This window comes from Oryzias latipes, chromosome 21 (assembly GCF_053564925.1).
Source record: "Oryzias latipes strain Hd-rR chromosome 21, Olatipes_Hd-rR_3.1".
Classification (NCBI taxonomy): domain Eukaryota; kingdom Metazoa; phylum Chordata; class Actinopteri; order Beloniformes; family Adrianichthyidae; genus Oryzias; species Oryzias latipes.
The window spans coordinates 9,923,317-9,933,712 of NC_136257.1; the positions used below are offsets into that span (position 1 = coordinate 9,923,317).

The 10,396-nt window shown below is 40.0% G+C and overlaps 1 protein-coding gene and 1 long non-coding RNA gene across 2 annotated transcripts; one reads left to right on the forward strand and one right to left on the reverse strand.

Annotated features, from left to right (window-relative positions):
- Positions 1-838: 838 nt before the first annotated feature.
- Positions 839-4,231, reverse strand: kctd12.1 (potassium channel tetramerisation domain containing 12.1). The gene has a single exon (XM_078940037.1). It carries the CDS (start codon positions 4,034-4,036, stop codon positions 3,164-3,166), a length of 873 nt encoding a protein of 290 aa, XP_078796163.1. The 5' UTR covers positions 4,037-4,231; the 3' UTR covers positions 839-3,163.
- Positions 4,232-5,220: 989 nt separating this feature from the next.
- Positions 5,221-6,228, forward strand: LOC110017408 (uncharacterized). The gene is made up of 3 exons (XR_002292806.2): positions 5,221-5,380; positions 5,640-5,717; positions 6,088-6,228. It is a non-coding gene; the product is annotated as an uncharacterized LOC110017408 (long non-coding RNA).
- The last annotated feature ends 4,168 nt before the right edge of the window (positions 6,229-10,396 follow it).

Consider the following 10,396-nt stretch of genomic DNA (forward strand, 5'->3'; position numbering starts at 1 on the left):
GTATGTTTGGTCAGTTCCCCGATGACAAGTGTGCATATTTTTCTTTAAAAGTGTTTATGCCTAAAACCAATGGGACAGCTCCCAATTTTTATTTTCTCACTCAAGTCAAAGCAAAAAAATAAATAAAATAGATCCCAAATGACCTGTGAGATGAAGGGAAAATATTATCAGAGAAACATGTAGCATGCGTTTTTGAATTTGCATTGTTATGAAAGAATAACAGAAAACCAAACACTAAATAATTACTTACCTTTGATGCTGCTTTAGAAAGGAGATTTACTGAGAGACATGTATTTTCTTCATAAATAAAGTCTGGGTTTGGGATTGAAATCAGTCGACATTGAGTCGACTACGATCCAAACTAGATTAATCTGTCTGAGGCTAGCTGTTGATTAAATTGAACTATACCATTATAAATCGTTCCAAAATGAAATAAATGTATTATATCCATAATGGAAAATACCATTTGGATTGAGGCACCGTAGGTTTATTTTACTTTATACCATGGTCCAGGTGAATACTCTATTCTGATTGCCTGCTGGGTGTGGATAAAAAAGGGATAATACACACCTAAAAAAGAAGTTCCTGTCACGTAGCCCAAATGTTCTATATCACTACGCTGGCTTCTTTAAAAAAAGTTTGCTTCATCATCAACAAGTGGTAAAGCTGCATTCACACTTGCGCGGCAGAGGAGGCCAGTTTCAATGTTCAGTCAATGGTACAAATGCGATCTGAGATCCTGTGGCATGATTTGAGCAATGGTCTGGTGCCAGAGTTGAGTTGAAAAACATGAACTCTGGGGATGTCACTGCATCGCATCAATCAGGGACTAAACTTAAGGCATCTAACACTTTTAATGAGAGCGGGTAAAATACACATCCAATATGGTGGATCAATGCGACAATTCTCCTGAACTCCCATCCAGTTTTCAGACTGAAAATTTGATCCAGACTATTGGGGGAAACGAACTCTGCTTCACTTTAGGTGAACAAAATGTGTCCAGTATGAATACACCCAGTCTCCTGTTGACACATGCGGAAAACCCCAGCTGGTGGATCCCTATTCTTCAAAGGAACCTGGATGATTTTAAAAGTTCATAATTGTGCATCAATGAAGTCAAATCACACATTTAAGTTTCTGTCAACAACTGTATTTCTGAAGTACTCTCAATTAATATTTTTCATTAAACTTTAGAATAATATTTGACTCTAAAAAACTTAATCATTTTTTATTAATTTTAATACGCAGCTCACCTCACACTGCTGACAAGGTAATAATTCAAAAGTTGCATCTTTACAAATTATCTTTGTTGTATTAAAAAAAATTGGAATCCCAAGACTAGTAATAAATATTTTCATGTGTAATCATGTGTAAACAACCAAATCATTTCAAACCTTTGGTGCATTATTTAACTATAGTTATGTGTGCTCCCTGAGCTGTGGCGCAGTGGGCTGTGCCATCACCAGATGAAGGGTTTGAGTCCATTCAAAGTATGTATGTATAAACCCTGTGAATGGGGAGAATCAGAAATAATGCGACACATTGTGTCACTTTCTAAGTCTGGGAAGTGATAAGGTATGGAGATGGATGACTTGATATGTTTTAAATGGAAAAGTTAAAAAAAATCAGTTGAAAAATAGACATTTAGGTGAAAAAAGGAAAACACAAAAATTTACTTTATTACTTATAACATTATTTTCTTACTACGTCAGCTATTTATTTTGACTTTTGTATTCACATTTACCCTTTTTACTTTTATGTCTGTGCTCATGTTTGATTACTTGATCTTGTCAGAGATCTTCAGAAAATATTGAATAGTTGTTTTTTCCATTGAAGCTGTTGCTCCGCCTTTCCAGAGGTTCAAATCGCTTAAATGTAGTTAACTGTTTTGATGGAGAGGTCAGCTTTAGTCTGTCTGATGCTGAAGAAAGCAAGATGGCACTTTTGGTTCCAAAGCGTCTGTTGCAAATGAATATCTAATTTGAAATTAATTTGGCGTATCTAACTGAGCATTTCTTTTTGACAACCATATAATGATTTGCTTGGAGTCTTATGATGTTATTCTCTCACAGGAGGTGTGTTTTCCCTTGAAACTGCAGGATGTGTTTAAAAATATGGGCTTTTTTCTTGAAGCTGTTCTATTTGAGCTGTGACATTTCACAGTAATCTAAATTGAAATTGCCTTCAGCTGATCATCACTGTCATAGATGTTTAAGTTAACCTTCATTTGCTGACATGTCCAAAGATATTAAAATCAGCGTTGCTGTCCAAATAATGCTATTGTGAGCAGAATGGAACATCTCCAAAGGATTGCTCTGCAAGTGCATGCTCAGACCTCTCGTGTCCTCTAATTACAGCCATAGTTTATATGTCTTAGAGCTTTTTTTCATCCTGTTTGGACGTATCAGTGCGCTGTTATCAACCTTCCATTCATCCACAGGCCCTGGCGGGCTGCACCCTCCTGTTTGTGTGCAGCTGGACCCTTTCATTATTTACACTTCAAATGATAATGACATCATGTGTGCACAGCTGCACTATTTGCATGCACATGCAGCTGAATTTGTGTGACAAAATGATTCAGCTAGAAGAAGAAAGAAAGAAAGAAAGAAAACCTCTTTCTGTGTTCGCATGTTAGCGATATTCAGATGTGGAGGCTGGTTCAGTGAACAGAACCACAACAACTGCTGGGATTTCTGTGTCTGAGGAGAATTCTTACTTCACCACAGGATTTCAAAGGCTGGTGATGGAAGATGGTTGGCTTTTTTTTTGGGCTTATATTGAAAGAGTAAATGACTTTATTTCATCTGAACATACTAAATACAACACAACAGGTACACTTACAATCATGACAGTGAAAGAACTTCTCTGAAAGGGTAAATTTGGTCCGACAAGCATAGAAAGGACACTGAATACTAACTGAAGCTCATCTCAGTTCACAGCAGAGTCAGATATGAAGGAAAACACTGAGCTTTGAAATGAAGATCATGTTAATGTGGTGGTTTGGATGAAAGTCAATTCAAATTAGGCTCACTTTCTTTAGCCTTTTCCTCCACATCATCTAGAGTGGAAAACCCAAATCTAATTTAGGAATATTTTTATTTATTCTATTGTTTCTCCTGCTAGATTGTGATGTTTATATTTACACAATAAGCCCCCCTTTTGGTTATTCTCTGCAGAATACATATTCAGTGTAGCTTGTCCATATTTTGTCCTCGTTTGGATCGTTGCTGGTGTAGGCGCAGGTGCCTGTGGAGCTGCAGGCCACCATGTGGAAGCCCGCTTCTGTCAGCTTGTCAAACGCCTGCTCTAAGAAATTATACTTCAGGTAGTAGCGGGATGTGTATCTCTCCGGGGGCCTGTCAGGGTCCCTGCTCTCGTTCAGCGTCTCTCCAAACACTTCTTTGGCCAGAGAGGTCTTCCCGCACACGGTGATGCGCGCCACTCTCCGGAATTTGGCGTCAGTCTGGATGTCTCTGCCAATGGTGTACGACCCTCGGTATCCTATCGTGATGTAGCCGGATTTTCTGGAGTCCAGGGACGGGGAGCGCATGGCTCCGCTGACGGACGCGGCGCGTAAAGTGTCGATGCCCCCGGAGGTGGAGCAGCACTGCAGCCCGCCGTCCTCCGTGTCGCTCTGGTTGATGATCTCCTCGCAGATGGAGTTGTCCTTACTCACCCGCGGGCTGAGGCGCTTCGCCAGGTCTCGCAGCTGGAAAAAGTCCGCCTCCCTCTGGAGCCGACTTTTCTCCGGGAAGTAGTCCGGGAGTACCAAGTTCAAGTCCCGGAGGTAGTCGAGGATGTAGCGGAACAAGAAGCCATCCCTGTCCAGAAAGAAGCGCCCCTTGCTGTCTCTCGCCAGCTCCTTGGGTGACTTCTTGCTGAACATGTTCCACAGGAGTGAATCTGGGACTGCGACGAGAGTTTTGTGTCTGGTCACATAGACCTGACCGCCGACGTTCAGCTCGATGATCTCTGAAAACGCGGCGCTTGGATCCCCGCAGCTGGACGCTGTGCGCTCCGTGTCGGCCAGTGCCATGGTCTGCGCGCCACGGACGGATGATTCGATGGAAACGCGGCGATGCAGACTGGTGGCGGCTTATGAAGTCCACGACGTGCGTGTGGGCGCGTGCACACGAGTGATGCCAAATCATTTAACCACTGAGTGGCTGTTTTGCAACGTGCGTCTTTGCAGCGCCCACCCCTCCATGCCACTCAAGATAAAGAGTAAATCTGTGGGAGAGGGGGAGGAGGAGGGGGCGCATTTTTCTATCTCCATCCGTATGTCATCCCATTCAGCAGTTCTGCACAGAATCCCACATTCTGATGGGATTACGGAAGACCTGACACCAGAGTCCATGAGCTGATTCCAGCTGATTCCTCACACGTGTAGGGAAAAAGTGACCCCCTTTGGCGTGAGGGGGAAGTGCAGCCCTGTTTGGCTCTGTTGTCCATTGCTGCGTGTCCAAGGCATGATCCAGGGCCAATCTTGGGCCCCCCAGTGTTTGGTCTCATTTTATTCTGCCTTTCATGTTTCAGTTTTTAAAACCCCTTTGGTTGTATGTAATTTACTGTTATTATTGTCGCTGCAGTGGCCGAAGCTAAAAACTTGGCAGGAGTTCAGAATGTGCAACGGCAGTCTGCTTAAATTGATGGACAGAATTTCCTTCCATTTTAAAATGGAAAAAAAAAAGGCACATTACAGAATGACATCGTTAAAAAGTTCGCTGAAGATTATTGCAAAAATTCTGAAAAAATAGGTGTAAAAAAAATAACAACATCAGTTTCAGAAAAATACCAAACTCGAGAAATGCATAATGTTAAAATAGTTCAGACACCAATCAGGTCCACAATCAATTCAATTCAATTTGATTTGTATAGCCCAAATTCACAACAACAGTCGTCTCGATAGGCTTCACATCCAGTTTTGTCCTAAATGTTGTTCTTCACGTTTTGGCATTTCCCTACTAGAGTCGCCACAGTGAATCAGCTTTCACTGATTGGTTACCAGGTGGTTTGGCAGAGATATTTATTTTTATTTAACTTTTATTTAACCAGGAAAGTCCCGTTGAGATTAAAAACCTCTTTTTCAAGGGAGTCCTGGGCTGTGTCCGAATTACCGCCCTAACCCCTATATAGTGCACTATATAGTGCGGTCGCCATTTTGTAGTGCTGTCCGAATCTACAGTTCAAAAATCATGTGCACTAGAAATTTCCCAGAATTCTCTACGAAAAACCAGTGTGGATCGATGCTCACTCGATCGGCGAATATTGCCCAGAATGCACTGCATTCATACCAGAATTCATTGCGTGTCCCACAATACACTGCGCTTGAATTATTCGAAGATGGCGGACGGTTGCGCAAGAAAGAGGACTTAAAAATGTAAGTACATTTAAAAGTATCAAGTATCTGTTGTAAAATATATTTGTAAATACGTAAGATGATGTGTTTACTATGTTATATTCCTCAATCGACTATCTACATTGTTTTGAAGCTCTTCAATTTCGGTAATGCTAACGCTAGCGCGAATTAGCGCCGAATGCTAAAAACAAACGCTGTTGATATTACATAAATAAATGAGTGAGTTCTAACCATAGTAATAAGTTATTAACACATTTTTCAAATGTGTTTATATATGTAGGGACTGACGAGGATAAGGAAAATCTGTTCCATCTGTGGATGGCCTGTTTGTTATCAGGCAAGCTCGTGCCGGATGGGAGTAAGACACACTTATCAGATTTGTATTTATTTATCATTAAACTGTAATCGTTGTCATGTTGGGGTAAAGGTTGTTGTTGAAAGAGGAGAGGAGGAAAGAGCACGAAGGGACAAAGAGTGACAGGAGAGTCTGTTAAGCTTACCTGAGTTTAAAATATTGTTCACAAAATGTAACGTCGTCGTTGTTTTTGCAATTTGTTTAATAAATGCAGTAACAAAAATGAATTATTTACATGTATTATTTAAATCTGAGCCATTTTTAACAATCTCAAAAGAATTTTCATATAAATATCAAATGTACATATTTACATTTTCGTTTTATATGTTAACATTTATTTTTATACATCTTAACAATAATACTGGTCTTCTAGAGTCATGTGTGTCACAGTTGGAGCTGAAAGGAAAGCAGAGATTTGTCCTCGCAGACGGACGCCACTTTACCCGTCCTACTGGTTCCTGCTGTGGCTCAACATTTGTGGCTCCAAGCAGTCCCCTTCGCTGATGCCTGATTGTGCAGAACTGAACTGCAGGCAATGATTTTCATTGCAAAGGTTGGTTTTACTTCCAGTGCCCCCAGAAATATTGCTCTCCTCCTCATCTTCATAATGCCAAATCCTCTCTCCACCACAGAGCATGCCTTGGCGTGGTGCTGGTTGGAACGGGCCTGAACCACATTCCTCATGGGTCGCTCACAGTGGACCGTGGCATGTCAAAGGCTCTGGGTACCACACCGTAAGATGTGCCACACGCCAGCCAGGAAAGAAACACCAGGACCTCAGTCTCCTGTACCCCCCCCCAGAGTGTGAGGAACCCGAAGCTGCTCCACCAGATGCTCAATGGTCCTGCGGGTCAACCGATCTGCGGTTCTGCCGGTCTGGTCTTGTGTCGGACTGACCGTCAGCGTGAAGGGCCACGACAGACACCTTTATGTTGGCAAAGCAGTAGAGACGTGGAAGACCCTGTGTTGTTTCTCTTTTGGCTTTTCCCATCAGGGGTCGCCACAGCGAATGAGTCGCATGGTAAACTTGGCAATGTTTTACGCCGGATGCCCTTCCTGACGCAACCTTCTCAAACCGGGCTTGGGACCGGCACAGAGGTAGAGAAGGGAACAGGGAGCAGGAGTCGAACCCGGGTTTCACGGACGGAAGGCGCCGCAAACCAGAGACGTGGAAGACCCTGTAAAATAGAAAAATAATTATTTCATTGAGAAAATTAAATCTGATTTTTTTTGAATGTTTCATTTTATTCTGATGTCTTACATTTTAGTTTATGACGTATTTATAAAGGCTGGAAAATCTCGTGGTTTTTTTTTGGCTGGGTTTTTGGATTTTTATATAAATATTTAAAAATTAAAGTATTTTTGTTGAAAACAAGTGATATGGTTTGACTCTGAATAAAAAATACTAAACTTTGATCTCAAAAGTGTTTCATGTAGTTAGACTATACAGTTCATAGTCCAGTGTTGAAAAAGAATGTTAAAGTCTTACCCAGCAGACTGTGTAACCTTGAGCACAATTAGTAACAAATGCTTAAATTGAACTAATAAAAAAACTTTAAGTTTAACTCACAAGTTGTTCATGTCTGGTCAGGGGCATCCAGAGGAAATCTTCTGAGACGTCTGCTTCTCCTCCTTGCTGTCCTGTGATGCTGCATATCTGCTCGTTTTCGGTTTGATCTCACGGAAAAGGGGTTGAAGTATTGCCAGGAACATGGACAGATTCATATATAAAGCTATTTTCAGTAAGCTAGAAGAGAAAACTACAGAAAAAAATGCCTCCTCGCAAGAGCCCGTAAATCGTTCAGCGGCACAAAAATAAATATTGCCATAGACTAATGACATGAGGGTTTATTTATCAGCAAATACATAAAATCTACACCGATGTGTTTGTAATTTTATTATTTATAAATCAGCCACATTTTCCATGATCAGAACACAGCAGATTCATAAATAGTCTTCATAAAATGTTCATATTTATTATATTTTTACTTTGACAAATGGGTGTTATTCTCCGCTTTAAATAGAAGTAGTTCCCCTCCAGACCAGGTGGTGGCGGTAATGCGCCACTTTGTTTTCGTGCCCAACGCCATTTGAAAACACCCGAAAGAGAAAACTAGTGAGCACGGGTGTCCGAATTGCTTTGAAAATTCAGAGAACTATATAGAGAACTATATAGTGCCGCACTATATAGGGTTTTAGTAGTTAGGGGTTAGGGCGGTAATTCGGACACAGCCCTGGTCAAGCGGCAGCAGCAATTGCTGCCACTTGGCTTGAGATATTTAGGCTGGATGCCCCTCCTGGCACAGCCCTGTATTTTACAGTTTTTCTCAGTCGTTTTAGTACAATTCTCAGATCAGAATGAAATTCCCAAAACTATTTGTTCAATCTTCACATCATGATGTCACTTGAGCACATCATATAAGCAGTTTCTCACTTCTTTGAACAAGTTGCAATTGCTTTGGTACATCCATGCAAATGATTATGTACACTTTTCTGCTCTTTGCTACATTATCAATTGTTTATGTCATGTTGATCAAAATGTATTATATAGTTCACTGTGCAATAGTCTTACTCCTCAAAACACCTAGTCATTAGTTCATCGTATAAGTCATTAACTGCAAATTGGTTGACCAAGTTGTAATAATGTGACAAACATAATTCGCTGCGTTGCAAGAGAGGATATTCGCTGTGATGTGGATGAGAATTTGTGGCCTAACATACAGGAACGACAAGAGGTGAAGGAAGACCACACCGATTCCTACTGCACTGCCTGTACTGTTGGACAGAATATTGTCCTATCTTTTTTTCCCTTTGTATTACTGTTTGCAGTGGGGTTTTTTTATGTTGGTATGACATGGTCTGTCAACAAATTACAATATGAACAATAAATGTGTAAATGCGAATATTGTCCAGTCTCTTGCAATCAAACAAAAAAGGTGTAACTTCCATCTTACATTAACTGTCATCAAAACTTTAGCCATAGTTTACATCAGAACCTCCCTCTAAAGTACACAGTTATATTGACAACATGACTAAGTAATTTGACTGTTTTGTTCGTAGACAATGACACAAGGACTTGACATTCTGATGGCACTGACATGTTCAATGACATAAAGACTTAGTTTTGAGAGATGAACTAAAGATTTTGAGCAAGTTACAGGCTTTTGCAAGAAATCCATAGTGTTTTACTGTTTGTACAAATTGTTTTGAGAAATGCACACACGTATTTGCAAACTTCAATTCTGATCTGAGAATTGTACCAAAGCGACTGAGAAAAACTGTAAGAGGGCTGTGAACAGGCACAGATTTGGGCCCCCTTGTGGCTACATAGCTAAGTGGACTTGATGAAGCTCATGCACTTTAACAACTGAGCTATTCAGCCTCAATCTTGTCTTAACCCTTGTGCTATCCTAGGCACTTTACCAGTGCGCTGAACCTTTTTTCTTCAAGGATTTGTGATCTTCACTGGTGTCCATGAAATCCTCTTCACCTTTATCCACCTTTGTCATGGTAGGGAGAACACGTCAATGCAAGGGTGGTGTCATCTAAGATAGCACAAGGGTTAAATAATTTCCTAAATATAGCACAGCTTTGTAATTACTGTTGTTGTTTTTTCATGTATAAAATAGTTTTTAAACACAAAACAACTAAACACATGAACACAAGGATAGATTGTGTGCCCAAGGAGTCATAGTGAAACCGTGCAGCAAATACAAGAAAATGGGGTTAAAAAAAGAGTTTATATAGATCCAATATACAAGAAAGGTTCCCATGTTTTAACAAAAATGTCCTCTTTGTGATGCAGTCAACAACTCAAATAATCAAGAGAAAATTTGAAAACAGTTTTAAACTTGAAAGCATATCAAAAATTTGAAGTAAAAAAGCACATTAATTGATCCCAGTATGAGCTCAAAGCCCCAGCCCCACCTGACATTAGGCTCAGCAGTGAAAAATTAAAAATACTGAATTGAAACTGTAAACTGAGGACTAAAATCAAATAAGAAACAAAGCACAAACAAAAGTTGAAAATTCAAAACAGAAGCTGTTAAATAAACATTTTTTTATTTGGTAAAGTTCTGGGTTTACTTTTTTTGTTGCCTTGGTTGGGCTGTTAAAGGGTTCAATGGCTCAAAACATTTCTTACTTTATTTTGGCTTGAATGTGATGTTAAAAAGTGAAATAAAATACACAGAAAAACAACAGGGGTAATTGTTTGTCTGGGTGGAGTTTATTCAAACTGAAATCTATCTACTGCTCATGGTGTTCATGTTTATCTTCACAATATTTTGAAATAGACTCCCCATGAGTCAATGAAAACTCAGTCCGGCTGTAAATGTGTAAACAAATTAAATATAAAAGATGTAATATAATTCATCTACCATATTGACTGAAATGTTGAAAAATGTATTTTATAGCCCAAATGTGATGTTGTAGTTAGTCCAAGGTGTCATTTGTTAACAAAAGCTAAAGTTCTCCAGATTCAAAATATTCTTTTTTTTTTAATCTCGTTTTTGGATGCCACTTATGTCACATCCTCTGGTTTACCAACAGGGTCCAGATAAAGAGCATAAAAAATAAATAAATATGGGGGGGGGGGGGTGTTGAGCATCAATGACCCCTAGAAACGGGGACACACTGACAAAAATGTAATATTTCCATACATTTTCCCCTCATAAATGTTG